Source organism: Nestor notabilis, unplaced genomic scaffold, assembly GCF_000696875.1.
Source record: "Nestor notabilis isolate BGI_N333 unplaced genomic scaffold, ASM69687v1 scaffold1372, whole genome shotgun sequence".
Classification (NCBI taxonomy): domain Eukaryota; kingdom Metazoa; phylum Chordata; class Aves; order Psittaciformes; family Psittacidae; genus Nestor; species Nestor notabilis.
Window position 1 is genome coordinate 52,201 of NW_009916752.1, and position 19,933 is coordinate 72,133.

General features: G+C 41.5%; 1 protein-coding gene across 1 annotated transcript in view; it reads left to right on the forward strand.

Annotated features, from left to right (window-relative positions):
• Positions 1-515: 515 nt before the first annotated feature.
• Positions 516-19,933, forward strand: part of LOC104413651 (ovostatin-like) — a gene marked incomplete at its 3' end in the record, with an annotated part of 22,834 nt that continues 3,416 nt past the window's right edge. The window contains exons 1-24 of the mRNA XM_010024710.1: positions 516-694; positions 1,223-1,406; positions 1,700-1,856; positions 3,588-3,640; positions 4,480-4,500; positions 5,750-5,918; positions 6,495-6,579; positions 7,136-7,247; positions 7,618-7,729; positions 7,956-8,065; positions 9,801-9,959; positions 10,331-10,558; positions 11,073-11,130; positions 11,624-11,769; positions 12,441-12,590; positions 13,133-13,303; positions 13,601-13,733; positions 14,344-14,440; positions 14,925-15,153; positions 16,419-16,542; positions 16,911-17,029; positions 17,479-17,530; positions 18,345-18,428; positions 19,333-19,509. Coding sequence (XP_010023012.1) covers positions 630-694; positions 1,223-1,406; positions 1,700-1,856; positions 3,588-3,640; positions 4,480-4,500; positions 5,750-5,918; positions 6,495-6,579; positions 7,136-7,247; positions 7,618-7,729; positions 7,956-8,065; positions 9,801-9,959; positions 10,331-10,558; positions 11,073-11,130; positions 11,624-11,769; positions 12,441-12,590; positions 13,133-13,303; positions 13,601-13,733; positions 14,344-14,440; positions 14,925-15,153; positions 16,419-16,542; positions 16,911-17,029; positions 17,479-17,530; positions 18,345-18,428; positions 19,333-19,509 — 2,995 coding nt within the window. The remainder of the gene's footprint in view (positions 695-1,222; positions 1,407-1,699; positions 1,857-3,587; positions 3,641-4,479; positions 4,501-5,749; positions 5,919-6,494; positions 6,580-7,135; positions 7,248-7,617; positions 7,730-7,955; positions 8,066-9,800; positions 9,960-10,330; positions 10,559-11,072; positions 11,131-11,623; positions 11,770-12,440; positions 12,591-13,132; positions 13,304-13,600; positions 13,734-14,343; positions 14,441-14,924; positions 15,154-16,418; positions 16,543-16,910; positions 17,030-17,478; positions 17,531-18,344; positions 18,429-19,332; positions 19,510-19,933) is intronic.

A 19,933-nucleotide genomic window follows, 5' to 3' on the forward strand; every position in this document is an offset into this window, starting at 1 on the left:
CTTTCTGTTTCTGGCTTCTCTATCCTTCACTTTCATCAATATTCAAATATCTATAAAGTAAGGGAAAAGAGGAGCCAATACATTATTTTAACCAGAAACAGGTGTCAAAATATAGAAAGTTAGTCTACTTCACCCAGGCTGTCAATCCAGATGATAAATTCCAACAATGGCGGGCAAAACCCCCAAATGTTAATCTGGTTTGACAGGCTTATTTTGTTTAGATTTTAGATCATTTAGAATTTGGATCATTTTGTGTTTTTCTGTGCTGTGCCAGGCCTCAGTGTAAAAAGCAAAGCCCCTCACCTTGAAAACAAGACCACTAAAGACATTTTTCATAGATGTTCAGAGAGCTGCAGTGAAGTGTTAGAGTCTGAAGACAGTGGGTTTGTTTAGCTGCAGTAGGGATAGGGGAGGTTCTTGCAAGTTGTAGGATAGACTAAGATCTCCACCCCTTGCTGCAGTTATAAAGGCACTAACATCTAAGGAATGAGCCCGGGAGGAGTTGAAGGGCTGACTCCTTTCCTCTGGAGCACTGGGTGAGGAATGTTGCAGACCTGTTAAACTAGTAGGCAATGAATTATTTCTTGGGATGAGAGCTTATCTCTTTCTTGTGTCTCCTAGTGAGAAAAATGTGGCTGAAGTTTATTTTGGCTATTCTTCTCCTGCATGTAACAGCTGCAAAGGAACCTGAGCCGTAAGAACTATCATATTATTACTAATTAGTATTCATGATAAGGCTTTAAGATAGTGCTAAAATTAGTGCCACTAATTTTACTTTTAATAATAAATACTGCCATGACTAATCTTTTATATCTGGAGAGTTAAGTTAAACTGGAATGTAGATGGGAAGTGAATGGTTTTCATTTAGTATGAAGCACACCTTCTACCTTTTGCAGAACTTCCATAGAAGTTGACTTGTATGTTCAGAAAAAACAATAGCAGTAGTAACAGCAGTGTGCTCTGCTACAAGCAGGTGAGTCCAGGACTCAAGTAAAGGACAAAAAGACAAGAGTTGGGGTCACAGGCAGAGCTGTTTGTGGAACCCAGGGCTGGGTTAGTTGGGAGCTGCAGGGCAGGAGTGAGGGGCACCGACAGAGCATCCTATATTTAATCCAAACTAATCAGTGGGTACTGAATAACAATGCTTTGTATTTCTCTCATCTTGTTGAGACTGTTTCTCCTTTTTCTATGGTGTGATCACTTTGATGTTTGGATCTCATAGGCAGTATGTCCTGATGGTGCCTGCTGTCCTCCAAACTGACTCTCCAGGTCAGGTTTGCCTGCAGTTTGTTAACCTCAACGAGACAATATCCATCAGAATCATCCTAGAATATGGTGCTGTCAACACCACTATTTCTGAGAAAACGATGACAGCAAGCAATGATCTACAGTGCTTCAACTTCACGGTAAATTAATTTTAATTAATGTCCCAGTGGAAAAGAAATATAAGGAGAAATAAGACTTATTGAAGAAAAAAGGAAGCAGAGGAGAGATATATAGTAACAGACAAGGAGGCATTTTTAATAAACATAAAAAATCAGAAAGGCCCAAGCAAAGTGATGGAAGGTGATGAAGGTGATGGAAGTGAAACGGGTGCCTCTTTTTAGGAGTCCAGGCTACAGGCATAACTGTTCAATAGGTTCTGGAACAAATTACTTCAAGACTAACAACCTCCCCTTGTTTTTCTGTTTCCTTACAGATTCCTCCTGTCAATTCTGCCCCATTGGCTTTCATTTCCTTCTCTGCCAAGGGTACCACAGTCAGCCTGGAAAAGCGGCGGTCAGTGATGATCTGGAACACAGAAAGCATTGTCTTTGTGCAGACAGACAAACCCATCTACAAACCAGGACAGAATGGTGAATATCTATTTAGTTTATGACATGTCCCTTAGGAAGCAAATTCCTTAGACAGAATCTCTCTGATGGGTGCTTTCAGTCTGAGCTACAGTCTAGGCAGTTTCTTCAGAGTTTCTGTTAAGATCATTACAAGTGTGGAGCTCAGAAAGTCATCTTCAGGATGGCAGCAGACATGGCAACTCATGGTGTTTATCATTTTATTTGCCCTTCTTTTGGGGCTGGTCAGCATCAAAGACAGTTTAAAGACCAAGAGTGAAAGCCATTATTTTAAAATTGATTCTATGTCTTTAAAGACAAAATCATGCTACCTACCTTCTGGATGCCCATGCTTTTGGACTTTATACTGTTGTTTTTCCTCCACTTATCCTATTCCCCTATGCATACTTCTCATCTGGCAATTGAACAGAGCTCCATGTGTGCAAAGAACCATTTATCTTGATCCATTCCTTAATTCACTCCTAGGCTTTAAGGCTTCTAACACACAGCTAGAACACCATAGGAAACACTATGATAGTACTTCTTTCCAAAGGTCAGCCAAATCATATAGCCCTTAGATTTGAATCAGCTATAATTTACTTAGGGATGAGTTCTAGCAACATAGATACATAGCTTGAAGGAAAGCTTACCAATCAGGATTTGATGCAACCAAGGTGTCCACAAAACATGGCTTTATTAGTTGTCAAATGTCTTGGTTTTGAGGTGGGGGAAGCAGTAGACTAAATTGAATTATGGAAAGCTAATGCTTTTTAAGGGCAGTTTGGAAACACATACTTAAATTTTTCTTTGCTGTTGTGACTTAACCACAGCTGGCAACTAAGCACTCACCCTCCTTCCCAGTAGCACGGGGGAGAGAATGGGAAGAGTAACATTGAGAAAACACATAGGTTGAGATAAAGACAGTTTAATAGGACAGAAAAGGAAGAAAACAATAATAATGATAATCATAATGATAAAAAAAATCATATACAAAACAAGTGATGCACACTACAGCTGTGGACTACTTGCCAACTGATGGTCAGCCTGTTCCTGAGCAGCAGCCCCTAGCCAGCTTCCCCCCCAGTTTATATACTGAACATGATGTCGTATGGTATGGCATATCCCTTTGGCCAGTTTGGGTCATTTGGGTCAGCTGTCCCAACTTCTTTTGGCCCTTCAGCCTTCTCACTGGGGCAATTCATAGCTATCCTTTTAGTATTCCTCTTGCAAACAAACCAAACCAAACCAAACCAAAACCAAAAAGTAATGCAAAAACCTGTAGAAGATGAGAACAAACTGAACTAAAAGGAATTACATTGAACTAAAAGGAGTTGCATTAGGAAAAAGTGATGCCTAATCTATTTCCAATAGCATTTGGAACTTTCATATGTTCAAAGCAACAAACCCTTCTTTAGAGATGGGGAAATGAAGAGGAACAAGTTTGCCTACACCATCCAGATGGTCACTGAAAGAATTATGGGTGTCACTTAAGACTGCCTGACCTGCACAGCAGTTCTTATCTTAGGTTAAGCAAACTTTCAGGAAAGAATGTGCGAACATGATCTTGGGGAAAAGCCCTTTCAGCAAAATCTCTGTAGGATTCTTTTACCTTCAGGTGAATTTTATTAGCTGCATCCTGCACAAGTGGGACTTCTAGAAGATCCACTGAAACTGGGACTTCTAAAGAATGCAAAACACTATGCTCAGCCAAATAAACTACAATTAATGCTAACAGCCTGTTCCTTATCTTTTCAGTGATGTTTCGTGTTGTTGCCCTGGATTTCAATTTTAAGCCTGTTCAGGAGATGGTGAGTGACTAGTAATATTCCCCTGTACTTAAAACTGCTGGGAGACAATCGCTTCTCAGATTTTAAGAAAACAGCTTCTGTAGATGAAATGATATGTTGCAGAGACTAAATGCCAAAGAATTAGCATGAGTGTAGTAGTTTGGATTTATGACACAACACCTCTTGCTACTGCTGGGAAAGCGGCTCAAAACCCCTCCACTTTGTTGCAGCAGACATTAGTTTAGCTCTGACCAGAAAGCCCATGGTTCAGTCTCCTGCTATTACTGTACAGCAATTGTTGCTTGCAAAATTTGGGAAGTTATCCACCTGCTACTTTGTCCATTTTAGAAATGGGAAATGAAAACGAAAGTCCTTACCACAATTGTTTATCTCATCAAAGGCACTCTTCACGTTGCCAGCAAGCTGCCTTCATGCTCATAGTGCATAAGCCAAGAGATAGAAGGGTCCTTACTGGCCTCCTCTTGTGGTTGTAATGCAGACAGCAGAGTGTTACCAGAAGTGCTGATGCTAATAAGCAGGGTTATGATATAAAATAAAAGAAGCCCTAATCATAGTTTTCATGCATCTCTATTACTCCACTTATTCAGCTGCTCTGGTATTGCACTAAATTCGGTATGATCAGAAACTGCCCTGATGTTCTCATTTGATCTCTTCCCTTTATGTAATGTTCTTATTGAAGTAAAACTGCTATCAAACTGATTAAAGTAAGAGATGAATATATCAGATTAATGGTATTACACTGGTTTTTGATCATGCATCTATCACAGTCCTGGTGAAAAATAATTTGTGTTTGTTCAGCCACCTAATCTCTTCTCCCACTTTGTTTATTCTTCTTTCAGTACCCCTTGATTGCAATTCAGGTAAGAATTTTTTCTCTTTGTACTGTATTATTCATCTACAAATGAAATCTAGGGCACATATGACTGCATCAGTTTGTGTGTGTCCACATCCCACCAAATCTTGTTCCTGGCCACACTGACAAAAACTTAACAGAAACTCCTTAAAATCCCAGGATCTTGTTTGAGCTTTACTAACATGGGAAGAATACCTATATTCACTTCAGCAGTCAAAAGCTGTACTGTTCTTATGCCTGCCTTTGACTTCCCTCCACCTCCACCAGTTTGCTCAACTTATTTTTGGGTATATCTTTTCACAAATCAAGTGTTCTGAAAACTATAAACAAATATAGGCTGTGGATACAATTCATGGAATCACAGAACTGTAGAAAGGTTAGGCTTGGAAAGGACCATCTAGTTCCAACCCCCGTGCCATGGGCAGGGACAACTCACACCAGATGTTGCCCAAGGCTCTGTCCAGCCTGGCCTTGAATTCTGCCAGGGATGGAGCATCTACCACTTCTTTGGGCAACCTGTGCCAGTGCCTCACCATCACATTAATCACTAGTTATGTTAGCACTTCCATGGCATTTTGTAAGGATTTTTAAAATAGCAATTGCACTTCATGTCTAGATAGTATTCTTGCAAGTTTTCGTGTTATACCATAAAGTCAAATTGATTTTTCTTTGTTTGCAGTGAAACATATGTATTTTGAGCTCTATGTTTGTTTTTCTGCAGCCAGTGCTTTGAAGAGTTCTGGGAAATGGTGTGAGTTTTTTTTAGTCTAACTAGCATAACTCGTTCTGAAAGGCAAATGACACCCTAGTGAATGCAGAAGAAATGCTTCCTTCCTTCTTCCAGTAGCTGAAAAAAGCTGGGGATAATAAAGGCCAAGATTTGAGTGGGATAAGCTCAGCTGAAGTGGGAGCAAAGATTTCCTTTCTCTTCTCTCTTGACACAAAACTGGAGCAACATATACTAAGGAGCAGGGAAGAGCAGTATTGTTCAACATCACCTGATGACTGAGACCAATACGTAGGCTAGCAGAAGATGCCTAAATCTGAGATCAAGCGATGATACTTTACCAACATGAGTAATTAAAGCACCAAGTCATAATTTATCTCAATACACATGCATTAAGCATTTTTTCCAATGAGTTAAAGCAGCTTGTCCTGTTTGATTGATTGTTGCTGGTTTTGTGTGCCAGTAGCAAAAAATTTGCAAGGGGAAAAAAAAAAAAAAAGAAAGAGTCTGTATTGTTTTTCTTCTGCAGGATCCACGAGGCAACAGGATCTTTCAGTGGCAAAATGTGACATCAGAGATGAACATCATCCAGATTGAATTCCCACTAACTGAAGAGCCTATTCTGGGAAACTACAGAATTATAGTAGCGAAGAAGTCAGGAGATAAAACAAATCACTCATTCCTTGTGGAGGAATATGGTAAATGTCACCCATTGGTTTTGTTCGGAGTAGAAAACATTATTAGAGATAAGTCCCTACCAATCAGACCTTTTGACTGCTGAAACTTCAAACAGCTTCCTGGCAAATGGAACTTCAATCAGTTGTCATTAAGAACTGGAGAGAGAAAGAAAAAAAAAACAAACCAAAAAAACCCCAACCCAGTAAAAAGCCAAATAAGATAAATTAACCATTTTGCACAGAAAGAAAAAAATCTGCACAACAAATCAATGCATTGATTGCAAAATTCACTGTGACAAACTAACCTCCTTCCAGACACGTCCATGAACTTTCTTGGCCAAAGCTCTGTAAGGCGTCTAGACATCACAGGATTCACCCCAGAAACTCTGCTTTCTCTTCAAAGCTTTGTAGAAATAATTTAGCGAGCCTTTGCAAGTCAGGCCACTTGCCAAACATTTTTGCATCCCAGTTCTGAGATCCCATTCCATGTGTGAACTAACACTCATGATACATCCTCATTTTCTCTTTCATTTCAGGAAGGCCTGTATGTTTTCAATTTGCCAGTGTTGTTTTTTTTCTTTTCGTTCTCTGCCCTAGTGTTGCCAAAATTTGATGTCACAGTCTCTGCACCAGACAGCCTTACAGTCCTGGATTCAGAGTTTACAGTGAAAGTCTGTGGAGTGTAAGTACCAGGTGCAGAGTGGGTAGGAAACATGCTGAAGAGCAAGAACTTTCCAGGGACTGGGGAAAGAGACAGACTTAGTCGAGAGACCAAAATAAATAGTGCCTCAGAAAAGGTTGGAGGTTGGTCAGGGTTGACTTGGTGGTTGGAGCTTTTCATTTAGTTGTGTGCTCATCTCATTTATTGTAAGAGTCTTCTTTTCCAGCAAAGGGCTCAGGATTTAAAAAAAGCAGGAGTTTTGCTTTCATTTTAGTGTGTCCAGAACTCCAGTCTAATCTGAAGAATGGATAAAACAGTCATAATTTGGTTGGTAGACATGTCTGTCCATCATGCTTATAGAGGTATTTATTTTTAGGGGTGAAGTAGAACTCATTAATATTTCAACTTCCGAGTTGTATTATCTTTTTGTAACAGCAGGAGAGTTAGGAAAAAGCCTGTGAAACTCTTCCATTCTCTGGCTTCCCAGCTCACTTTTGGTCCTGGAACAACTCCTGCATATGTTAGCTTAAGTCAATTTTTCAGTCATCTTTCATGGACCTATTTCCTTTTCCCACAGGTACACCTATGGCCAGCCTGTGGAAGGGAAGGTCCAGCTCAGTGTGTGCAGGAATTTTGATTCACATGGGAGATGCAAGAAGAGCCCAGTTTGTCAATCATTTACCAAAGATGTATGATACACAATTATTATTCCTCTTTGTCCTCTCTTCTGTTTTCTTGCTTCTCTCCCATTGCTTATCAAGCTTTTCTTTCTTTCTGTGATCCTTCACCTCATCTGCTCATCTCACTAGGAACTCAGGGTGCCTCACTTCTCTTCTTGGTTTCCTACAGGCCTTAAAGAGGTCTGACATGTTCCTTCTTCACAGAACATGTGTTTCCCATCTGAAAAGTGTAGACAGTGATATCTCCATCGGTCCTGTATAAATCAGGTTAAAAGTAGTGGGAAAATACTTCACTTGTTAAAGAAGGGTTCTGTGTATTGCTGTCATTCTTTGAAAGCTATGATCCTTGGTGACAGGTTTTTTTTATTTCCTGTTGCAGCTGAACACTGGCTGCCTCTCCCAGGTTTTCAGCTCCAACATCTTTGAGCTAAATCGCATTGGTTACATGAGGAATCTTGGTGTGAAAGCTATTGTCACAGAGAAAGGAACAGGTAATTCCTTCTAGACAGTCAGAAACAGCAACAGTGGTGTGGTCAAAAGGAGAGTAGGAGATAATCAGCATCTGCTTGCTGATTACGATGTCTTCAAGACATCAAGACAAGGATGTCTTCCTGAAGAAGATCCATTTTTATAAGCATAGTAAGCATCTCCAGCCAAATGCTAACGCTGAAGCTATATGAAGGACAAAGTGTATCTTCTCTTCAACATTTCTTACAGGCCTGCAACTCACAGCTACTCACTCTATTTCCATAACTCGGGTGATGAGCAGTATACGGTTTGAGAATGTGGATCGCCACTACAGAAGAGGAATTCCTTACTTTGGACAAGTAAGCAAGGGCATGGAGAGCATACAAGCTCTCTTGCTGACTGACAGGCAATCACATGACAACAGTAATAGGAACATTTGGGGCACTGTTTGGGGTTAGTGGTGTCTCCCCAAGTCTCTTTCTTCACATACAGTTCACTATTCGTAATTCTAAATACTGAAGAGTGTTAGTATATTCTGAGTTTAATTTTGCCAGAAATGTTTTGAATCAAAACAATCCAATAACTATCTGTTTTCTAACTTGCACTTTTAGCTTGAAATAAATCACTGCCTCTCCCTTCAGGACTGACCATCATATGACAGCTAGAGATTAATAAAAACACTGGGGGATGAGGGAAGAAAGAGTGAGAGGAATTTAAGAAAAAAATCAAGGAAATAACAAGTTTCTGTCTTAAAAAGCTTTTTCATTATTTTACATTTTGTGACAAATTGCACATAACTGTCAGTAGTTTAAAGGGTAGGAATAAATCTTTCTCCTTCAGTTCATTTTTTTTTTCAATGAGGAAAGAATAGGGGATATCTTACCAATAGCACTGAAACTAGAGAAAAGATTGTCTTTCAAGGGCTTTTTTTCCCCTCTGGAAGATGTCTGTATAACTTTCTCACGTGGTCCCCACTCCGATCTTCAGGTTGCTGTGCACCTTACCACTCCTTACTGAAGAAAGGGGACCAACAGGCTCCCTGGGGTGATGCGCCACAGTGAATTCCTCAAATATACACATTCGCACATGCTAGAGATTAAACATGCTGAAAGATACATGGTGGGAGGCTGGGATGTCGCATCTCAGAGACAAAGCTGCTGCTGCTAGCTTCAGGCAATTTCTTTGCTTTTGTGCAACCCTCCTCCCCCACCCTGAGTATCAGGGAAACTATTGTCTCAAAGACACTAATACTCATACTTTCTCAAAATGCAGCAGATCCCAGTCCCTGTCCTGGTGCCATCACGTACAATTCATAGCCCTTCTTTGTTCTATGAAATGTGTGTTGCTGGATGTATATTGTATGCCTTTACTTTTGTTGCATTCAGTGCCTCTGAAGTCAACATCCCTCTGAATACTGTTAGTTCTCTGTTGTTGTTTTTGTTTCAGAAGTCATTTGTCTTCATGTTGTTTCTGGACAGTGAGGATACTCAGTGTCTTAAGCTTGTAATTAATGCGTTATTACTTCTGCCATCTTTTTTTTTTGGGAAAAAACCCAAAAACATACAAAAAAAACCCAACTCAAAATGAATGCTCAGGTCTAGCAACTGAGCATTTATCTAATGGTGCCTGATATCTTTTTTTTGTTTGTTTAATACATGAACAGCAGAAACAGCAGGGACAGAATGAGAAAAGAGTTCAAAACAAAGATCTGGAGGAAAGGCCTTCGGATACTGAAGGTATCAGCAGCAGACTCTCAAGACTAGCAAAGGAAAAAATGGAGGAAAAGGGATATATCTTTAAGCTGGAAATGTGTAGTAAGAAAGTTGTGACCAGGAAAGAGATGAGTCATGAGGATTTCTTGCTCCACAAAGGACAGTATCAATGATGCAGCAGATGCTGAAGAAGGTCCTGCTCCAAACCTCATAAAATAGCTGAAATAGCTGCCAGAACGTGAAAAGTGACATTTCAATTCTTAATATTGCTTTGAAGTGATTAAAAAAAGCAATTCTGTCTGGAGAGCAAAGGAGCACAAAACATTAGCATCTACGTACAAAAAGATAACATGCTGAACATGTCTCACATTCTCTTCTACAGATCAAACTGGTAGACAAAGACAACTCTCCTATTTCCAGTGAGGTTATTCAGCTGTTTGTCAATAACAAGAACACAGCCAACTTCACCACTGATGATAATGGCATTGCAGAGTTTAGCATTGACACGTCCAAAATGTTTGATCCTGAGATCAGTCTGAAAGTGAGTACCAAACAAGTCTGAACCAAGACACAAAGAGAGATGGCTGCTCTCAAACTGAACCCCAAAAAGGTGGGATAAGGCTTGAATTCTGGTAATAAAAATAAAGCTTTCTCTGGCATATTTAATATTCTAGAAGTCTCAAAAATCACTATAAAAGAAGGTAGGAAAACACGAGTTGTTGCAGTGCAATGGCTTGTTGCAAGGCTGCAAGACCATCGTGCTGCTATTCCTTTACCAGTTTGGCTTTAGATGTAATTCTGAAATAGATGCATTCTATCACCTAATCATTCTGATGTCAGTATGTGATAATGATTTTCCCTAGTGACATGTGTTTTGTTTTACTTTTCTTCCTCACTCCCTCTTCTGATCAGGCAACTTATAAAACAAGTGACCAGTGCCACTCGGAAGGTTGGATAGAGCCTTCCTACCCCGACGCGTTTCTTTCCATCCCACGCTTCTACTCCTGGACTAGCAGTTTTGTGAGGATTGAGCCTTTGTGGAAAGATCTGAACTGTGGGCAGAAAAGGATGATCACTGTGCACTACATCTTGAACACAGACGGATACAAGGGCATAAACACCATAAACTTCTACTATGTGGTGAGTGCGATGTTGTTGCATGGTTGGTTGAAAGGGTTTGACTGGGCAGCTGTCCGGCAGTCCGTCCACAGCAATTACAGCGGTGAGCACTCTTTCTGCTCTAGGATTTCCAGCCAGCACAATGACAGAAACAGCAGTGGGGTGGTTTGGCAGAACTTCCCGCTCAGGAAAAATGACCCCCATTTCAGGCCATGTTACTCTATCTCATAGTAAGGAACCACCTTCAAAATGTTTCAAGACAGGGTTCTTGTCCCTTCCCTCCAAGAAACTCCTGACAGTATTACCTGCCTCCTCCTTCCCTTCATTTTCCTTTTGCTTCCTGACCAGTTACAAGGGTACCAGCAGTAGCAGCAGCAGTGGCAGCATCCAGCATGTCCCAAGGCCGATTTTTAAGCATTTGAAGCCATCTCAGTGTACATGCTTTGATTGCCTTGTCCATGTACGTTGAACTTGATTGCAGTTTTCTCTCTCCAGCCTCTATCAACCTATAAATGTATTGCTCTTCTCTGCACAGGGCATGGCAAAAGGCAAGATTGTCCTTACAGGGGAAATTAAAGTTACTATCCAAGCTGGTAAGTTAAGTTGCCAATCCATGTTCCTATATTTTAAAAAAGAATAAGAAGGGATGATTGAACTGAGGACCAAGGCAAGACTTCCTGGATGTATACAGCAGCTACTGGGAGGGATGTATCATTCTCCACCCATTCATGTGTGCATGATACTACCACTAACATCACCATAAAGTCAGATTTAGTCCAGCACCTAGATCATTTGATATGAGTCAAATAGTGTCCTGTAAAGATCTTCCCAAAGGATAATATAGAGAATGCAAAGTGTCTGGCTTAGACAGCTATTTGAACCTGGCCATACGTTTAAATCCACAAGAGATCACCTGGATCTAAACCCAGGCATGTCACCTCCTGGCACATCCAGGATTTTTCAGTTTATTGTCTAAATGCAGATTTCTCTACTGACTGGCACAGTTATATGCCAGTTGAGGATGGCTACTACTAGAGCTGGTCTTTGCACTTCTCTCCTTGCTGGACCCTTTCTCTTTTCTAACAGATCAAAATGGCACTTTCACCATCCCACTTGTGGTCAGTGAGAAAATGGCTCCAGCTATTCGGTTGCTGGTGTATATGTTACACCCTGACAAGGAACTGGTGGCAGACAGTGTCCGATTTCCAGTTGAGAAGTGTTTCAGAAACAAGGTGAGAGACACTAAGATGCAGCAAGTCTCACCTGCTGTCAGATAAATACAAATTCTTTGTGCACACGTTCATAACAGATTTCCAGGTTTATTTCTTGTTTCTATCCACTTCTCTCAACATCACTGTCTTCATTCCCTTTTTTCTCTTCAGCCTTATACTTCTTCTCTATCACCACCTCCTGGTCTTATCATCAAAAGGTAAAGCTTCTTCAAACATTAAGAGCTACTTTTTGGGAAACCCACACTACTCCCAGATGGTTCCTGCCTCTCTTGAGCTACAGCTCAAGCATCCTATTTGGTTTAAACTGTCTTTTCTTTAGCATACGGAACACACTTTAGCCTTATCCCACTTCACCATCTCATCTTTTACACTTTTTTTATTGAAAAATGTGATTTGCAATGGAATCACACTTTCAGTTTAAATCATTTGAGGTAAGCTTTATTGAAGCTATCCCAGGAGTTTAAGTGTGCTTACTGCCTAAGTGCCCATTATAGCAGAGGCCTGGTCAACAGAGGCAGTGGGGACCAGACATCCCTCTACTGGCAAGCTATCTGTGCTTTAACAGAAGAGCCTTCTACTCTCCTCCTTGCCCTCCACACACACAGACACAGACACAGAGCAGCCCCGACAGCAGTGATGAGCCATACCAACATCTGTTCGATAAATTTCAGGTCCAGCTGCAATTCTCTGCAAAGCAGATGCACTCAGCTTCCAATGTCAGTTTAGTCATTGAAGCTGCTGCCAACTCCTTCTGTGCTGTGAGGGCAGTGGATCAGAGTGTGCTGCTCCTGAAGTCTGAGACAGAGATGTCTGCAGAAATGGTAAGCTGCCCAAACAAATGCACTGTCTCTTTCTTCCTCCTTCTGTATTTCAGTGCCTCTCCACTGGAGATTGTTAGACTGTGTTAACTTCTGCTGTTTTCTCCATGTGCTGGTCATAAACCATCTGTAATAGGCAATATACAGCTTTTGTTTCTTGGCAGTTGGAAGTCCTCTTTCATGTGGTATTTGGTTTAACCGGTCTTTGGCAGCACAATCATTATCAGCCACTCTTCCCAGTTCAGTCTCATCAGCAAACTTGCTGAGGGTACACTGCCCCATCATCCAGATCATTAATGAAGGTGCTGAACAGGATTGGACCCAGCATTGACCCCTCGGGTACACCTCTAGTTACTGGCCTCCAACTAGACTTTGTGCCACTAATCGTCACTCTCTGGGTCCAGCCGTAGCCAGTTTTCAATCTAGGAAACAGTATTGTTTCAAATAGGCTACCATCTCAGCTCTGGCAATTTGCAACACACAGTGGTGTAATCAGGATTGATCTTTCCATACCCACAGGTTTTGTGTTTCCTTCCCCCTCACAGATATACAGCCTGCATCCCCTGCAAGACTTTCAAGGCTATATCTTCAATGGACTCAACCTAGAAGATGATCGCAAAGACCCCTGTGTCTCATCTGACAACATCTTCCACAAAGGCTTATATTACACACCTGTAATGTCTGGATTAGGACCAGATGTATATCAGTTCCTCAGGGTAAATGTCTTGTACATTACTCAAATCTATTCAAGTGAGCTTCCACTTATGTAGCTTTAGATATTTCTGCAATAATGCTGTTAGTGAAGCTCATACATGACAAACTATCCTCATGGACATCTATTCTCAATTGATGCTGGTGCCTACTGTGATCTTTCAGCATACATAACAGTCCCACAAGTCTCAGCATAGATGTGCCTGGGCATGGTGGCAAAGCAGTAATGAGAAGGTGGGAGGAATGGAATAAACCTCAGCTACAGTATGGTTATGGCTAACACAAAAATGTGGTTTTTACAGGATATGGGCATAAAGTTTTTTACCAACTCAAAGGTTCGGCAACCAGTTGTGTGCACTAGTGAGACTGTAAGACCTCCACCATATTTCTTGAATGCAGGATTCATGGCTTCTACACACCATGCCAAATCATCAGGTAATATAGGGAACGGGAAAGAGATTTTATCTTTCTCCTTAAATGAAGTGGTATTCATGTGACATGGACATGGACATGGACAGTACTCAGGAGAGGCACTGGTATTGATATTTAATATTGGTCTAGCACAAAATGAGATGGCTTAGCAAAATGGCCAATTCCCAGAAAAATCTTTCAGGTCTACACTTCTGATACATGCAGAGTTTCATGCTGGGAAGTGTTGGCAACCAGTAGTGTGCCACACAAAACTGACGTTGTTGACAATGATTCCCTTCTGACCACAGCTTGTTTGAAAAGTGCAACAGTGTGAACAGCAAACAGATATAAGAGCCAAGTGACCTGCGTTCTAGCCCTAGGTTTCGTGCTCAAACCTGGAGACCAAAGGACCTCAAGTAAATTTTTTCTTTCTTTGTGATACCAGGTTATACCTTACTCAGAGATACATTAATGAAATTAATCAATATTTGTGTGGCATTACCAATAATCTTAGAGAGAAATGGGTAAACACTAATCATCCTTCATGCTGGCCCATGCATATTAAGAGCTGTCCTTTCTGGGAGTCTTAGTTATATGACCCAGGTTTCACTAAATTCTCATTATCTCTTAGCAGCTGAAATTGCTAGAGAGGAACGTGGGAAGAGACTCATCCTTGAGACTGTTAGGGAATTCTTCCCTGAAACTTGGATTTGGGATATAGTCTTAATTAAGTGAGTACTACTTCTTCCATCTCTTTGCCTTTTTTATAAGACTTACTGAATATGTCCCCTGGTGTCCTGCAAGATGGCAATTCCTTGCCACCTCTTCTTTCATTCAGGCCTGGAAGACCTAGCTTTTTCAATCACCACCTGCCCTCTTCTTTTCCGTGATAAATTACCCTTTCCCAAAGACACAATGTGTGTAACATGAGTCCTATTCCCTTCCTAAGAAAATGGGCACATCTCTTTAAAAAATGCATCTGCAAAACAAGAATTCTGAGTTTTCTCTGCAAGCTCAGGGAAATGACGGGCAGAAGAACTTTCAAATGGGCTTTTCTCAGAAGATTTGGGTGATAAGTTCTTGGGGAACTTGGATGTGGGATTTCTGCAGACAGAATAGGGATAGTGCTGATTTTCAAAACCCATTGCCTCTACTGAGAAGCAAATTATATGAAACTTAGTCTTTCTAAAGTCATCCTTTGTTCATTTCCATCAGCTCTACTGGAAAAGCCAGCATCTCATATACCATCCCTGACACCATCACTGAATGGAAGGCCAGTGCCTTCTGTGTGGAAGAGGCGGTTGGATTTGGTATTTCTGTGCCTACGACCCTGAAAGCCTTCCAGCCTTTCTTTGTGGACTTGACCTTGCCATACTCTATCATCCGAGGAGAAGATTTCCTGCTTAGAGCAAATGTCTTCAACTACCTTGACCACTGCATTAAGGTGTGTACATCTGCCCACATCCTTAGGCCTTACCCCCTTTCCAAAGAAGCTGCAGCAAAATGATTGGTGTACGTGACTAGACCTGTCCCTGCCCTTGATTGATGTACTACTCATTCTATCTGACCATAAATTATCCTGACTTGATTTGTCCTCCCAAACCACTACAAAGCAGAGGGGGACCTGTGTGAACTGTGACTAGAATGGGTGTATAAGCAACTGTCTCACAATCCATAGAGGAAGGAAACAAGTGCTTGGCAGAGTACCATTCATCATCCACAGTCATCCAACATCAGTGGTTGTAGTGGGGTCTTTTCTTTAGGGATGTATGTGAAAGTGTGAAGAAATGAAGGGCTTGTGCTTGCCAAACAGAAGAAAGTGGGGCGAGCAGGAATTGGGGAACAGATAAATCCTTTTTCCCTGGGGTGAAAGTACCAAAACAGGGAGCATGAAGTCCAGTACTTGCCCTACAGAGTATTTGTTCAGCTAAAGGCCCTATTGCTCCCAGTCACTGGGGGACAGTACTCTCAATATTCAGTACTTTCCAGGCAAATTGGTTCCAGACCACAGCTGCACTGTACCTCTGCATGAAAACAGCTTACACATGGCTGAAAGGATACCTGAAGAAAGAAAACCAGGGATGTTCTATTTGGCTTCTTGTTTCTTATGCTGTATCTAGGAATCCTGAAAAAAAGAGGCAGGGGGGGAGGCTAGATTTCTTTTGTTTGCTTTGAATGCCGAAAATCAGCCCTCCAGTCTCACAAGGAGATCACCACCAAAAAAGTAAAAATCAAGACAAAATTTAAGAATGTTTTTTATTCCAAACAGTTTAACCTAACAAAACAAAAAGGTTTAGTGTTTTAAACAACCTGGAAAAAAAATAATCTCTGTTTTTGAGTATTTCATCTCAACCTTCTTTTCCAAGTGTTTCTACAATAACAGAAGAGCAAACACTAATCAACGGTTTCCTTTGCAAGTTAGTTCAAGGCCATTAACACCAGACCAACTGAACATAACTCAGTATCCTGATCAGGAATCAGATGCACACACAGGATATTTAACATTTCAATGGAGAATGTCATAAGAAGCAACCTGTTAAGATTACATCTAACAATGATTCATCTAACGTCATCATCTCAGGCCTTAACCTGCTCTACACTGTTAACATTGGACATAAAAAGAGACTATCTCACCCCCTCTAACAGTAAAGCACCATTAGCCTATGGTACAAAATATTCATCCCATCACACCCCTCTTTCTGTTCTCAGATTAATGTTTCGCTGTCAGATTCCCTTGATTATCAGGCCAAACTCACCTCCACAGAGGATGATGGATGTGTATGTGCCAAACAAAGAAAGACCTACATCTGGAATATCTTCCCCAAAGAAATTGGTAAGTGTGTTTGAATCTACCCCTTTTTCTGTCCTGAGATTGATACTAATCAGTTTATACCTCACTTGAAAAACCTAATCCTTTCGGAGACAATTAGGAACTTGGAGAACTTGGACCCTGGAGAGCTTGGTCTCCTACTGGCCTTTCCAGCTGTCTGGGCTAAAGAGCTCCTCCACAACTGCGGTGTGCATCTTTCCCATTTTCAGAGATCAGTTCTCTTCCCACTTCTTACCTAGAGTGACTGACCATTCATTATGTTGCACTAATTAACATCTGTAGATATTCATTATCAGATGAAATTTCTTTACTTTAGCCATCATCCTGCATGATAAAGGTCCATTTTTAATTCTTTTCTGCTACTGTTTAAGGTAATGTAATATTCAGAATTACTGCAGAGACCAAGGATGTTGAAGTTTGTGAAGATGAAGCACCTAGGAATGGCAGTATTGACTACAGCGATACCCAGATCAGAACAATGTTGGTTGAGGTACTGCTGACAGCTCTTACTGTCTGCCCTGTACTCCCTTCCATGAGGAAAGAAAAATGTAGCAGAAGTGCCAAAAGCAAGTAAAAGTTTTTCAGACTCCCTAAAGAATTGATGTGGCTCCATCTTCATCTGGCTGGGACATGGTCTGGCTGTTTAACCTAAGACTAAGTCCACTCCCATCTGATGTCCTCTACCATGAGGACCAGTGGGTGTTGGTAAGTGCATGTCTCCCTTACGCAGAGGAGAAACTGGAAATGAGGCACTCCATCTGATGGGAATTCCCTTTTAGTAGAAGCCACATTGAGTATGAACCTGTAAAATGTTGCTTCAATTCAGCTGGTTTATGATTCAGGAGGATGGGGTGATGGGTGGTTCTTCTGTCACTGCATTTCTTCTGCACGCTTTGTTCTCACTCACTGCTTGTGTCTCTTCTTCCCATGGCCATGCAGCCTGAAGGAATAAGAAGGGAAAAGACCCAAAACTACCTGGTGTGTACAAAAGGTAAAGTTCTTATATCCTGCTGTCCTGAGAGGAACTGAAAGGAAGGTTAGAGTTTGAGCTCTCTCTTGCAGTGCTCGTTGTTGTTGTCTCTCCCCTTTAACCTGGAGTTGCCTAAATGGCAGCTAGTGTGAGTGTTGCAGTTCAATTCCCTCTCATGAAATTCCTGTGTGATCTGATGCATGTCATGTAGGCACTGTCTGTGCTGCAGCCAACAGTGCTGAGATGCTGAAGGAAGGCTGCTACGAGGCTATCAAATTTCTCTGTGCAAAATCTGTCCTATATTTCATGCATTTGTAGAAACTCAGTCAACTCATGTTGACTGCTGTACTCCATTTGAAGGATAACTGTAGCTTGCAGCTTTCTGCTTCTAGTGGGAATGGGAGAGGGAATGTAAAGTTCCTTTCCAGACAATCTCTGCTACAGACAGCAAACAGTTTCCAAGGTTTCATGAAAGCTCTACCTAAAAGAGGCACAAAAGCAGCCCTGGCCCTCACCAACCACCTCTCCCAACAGCCTCACTGAAGAAATCCCCAGAGTTCACAGACACTACAGCCTGTGAGCATCAGCCTTACCCTGCTCAACTGGTTTCTGTTCAGCAATGACAGTTACTGCACTATTTGGTCTGTTTGTCACAATTTTGGGTTTGCTATGCCCCCTTCTCTCTTGATGACCTTGCTGACAGCTGTGAATTTCTGTCTATTGCTGTCTCTTGTGTGCAGTTTTGCACTGTGCAATCTCTACCAGGAGCATTCTAGTGCTATAACCGATGTTCCCATACAAGCAACCACAAGATACTTAATATTTTTCTCCACAGATGATGTGGTTATTCAAGATGTTCCACTAACTCTACCTACAAGTGTGGTGGAAGGATCAGCCAGAGCTTCCTTTTCTGTTGTTGGTAAATACATAATTAATAAAACATGAAAAGAGAGAAAATGTAAAAACATAAAATGAAAGCTTTTTCAGGATTCAAACTGTGACTTTCCACTCATTGGTTGGAAGGTTTTGAGCAAAGAGACTGATTCTCATCTTGTCCAGGAATGTTCTTTGCTGTATCAAAGAAATTAAGATTAAAAATCAGTTACATCCTTCTTCACTCTTCTGTTTAAATTTATTGCATTTGAGTGTTTTGCTCTGAAGTAGGATAGTTCTGGGTTATGACCTCAGCCTACACCAGCCAGACTCATGCCAGTAGACTTTTTTCCACTCACCCATCTGCACATCTGAGATGCTAGTGGAATCTTTTCAGTACTTTCCTGAAAAGGACCTGGACTTAGCTACATGACTCACAAGTCATATAATCTTTGCTTTGTAATGTTGGTGATTTCAGCTCATTCCAGAAATCTTTTGCTGGGTCTGTGCTATCTTTCCTGAAAATAACAATTTAGAAGTGGTCTATGATACATCTACATAACCAGTGTTCCTTTCCAGCGTTAGTTGTTAATTCTGCAATAGATGGTTCACTGTAGCATCACTGGGCTGTTCCCCTTCCCCCTCTGGAAACAGAAGTTTTCTGAAAGTTCTTTTAATTTCTAATATGTATCTGCTTGAAGTGGCACTAAAATAGATAGCATTTCTCATGTGGTCAATTTAGACTAAGTAAGGAGAGACAGGGGAGGGATTTCTTTGCTGACTGCAAAGCAGAACAGAACAAAACACTTGGCATTGAGAGCTTCGTGCTTGTTGGAAAGGCTTGTAACATCAGCTAGGCTTTCCTTGGCTCTGCCTACACAATGGAAATTACTGCTTGTTTCAGTGGCCATGAGTTGTACTCATCCTTCCTGGTATCTCCTCTTCCCCAGGCGACATCATGGGCACTGCTATGCTGAATGTGCACCAGCTCCTCCAGATGCCGTTTGGCTGTGGGGAGCAGAACATGGTCCTGTTTGCACCCAACATCTTTGTGCTGGACTATCTGAACAAGATAGGGCAGCTGAGTGAGGAGGTCAAATCCAAGGCCATCGGATACCTAGTGAGCGGTGAGAGCTTTGTGCTTCCCTTACACTGTATGCTGAAATCCCCATGGATGCCCAGGGAGCCAGAGCAGCAGAACAGCGATCCTAGCAGTACAGCACTGCTGCTGTAGCACAGCTCAGTGACCCAAGGGTCTGCCTGATCAAGACACTTGTTATTTTTGTTTTATCTTCTTTCTTTCCTTACCTTATTTTTCTGAGGCTCAGCTGTCATGTTTCCTTCAAGGTTCTGTCTTTCAGACCTTTTCTGCTTTTTCAGCCAGGCGCAGCATGTATCCTAATTGTGTTAGCTTATCTAGAGCACAGAGCTGATACAGCTCTGCCTATTCCGTGACCCAGTGTCCCTGCAGGACAAGATGGCCCATGCTTCCATCTAAGCTCCCTCTGGGATCCCCTGCTGCTTGGTAGATATACACTGCCTTTCTACTCT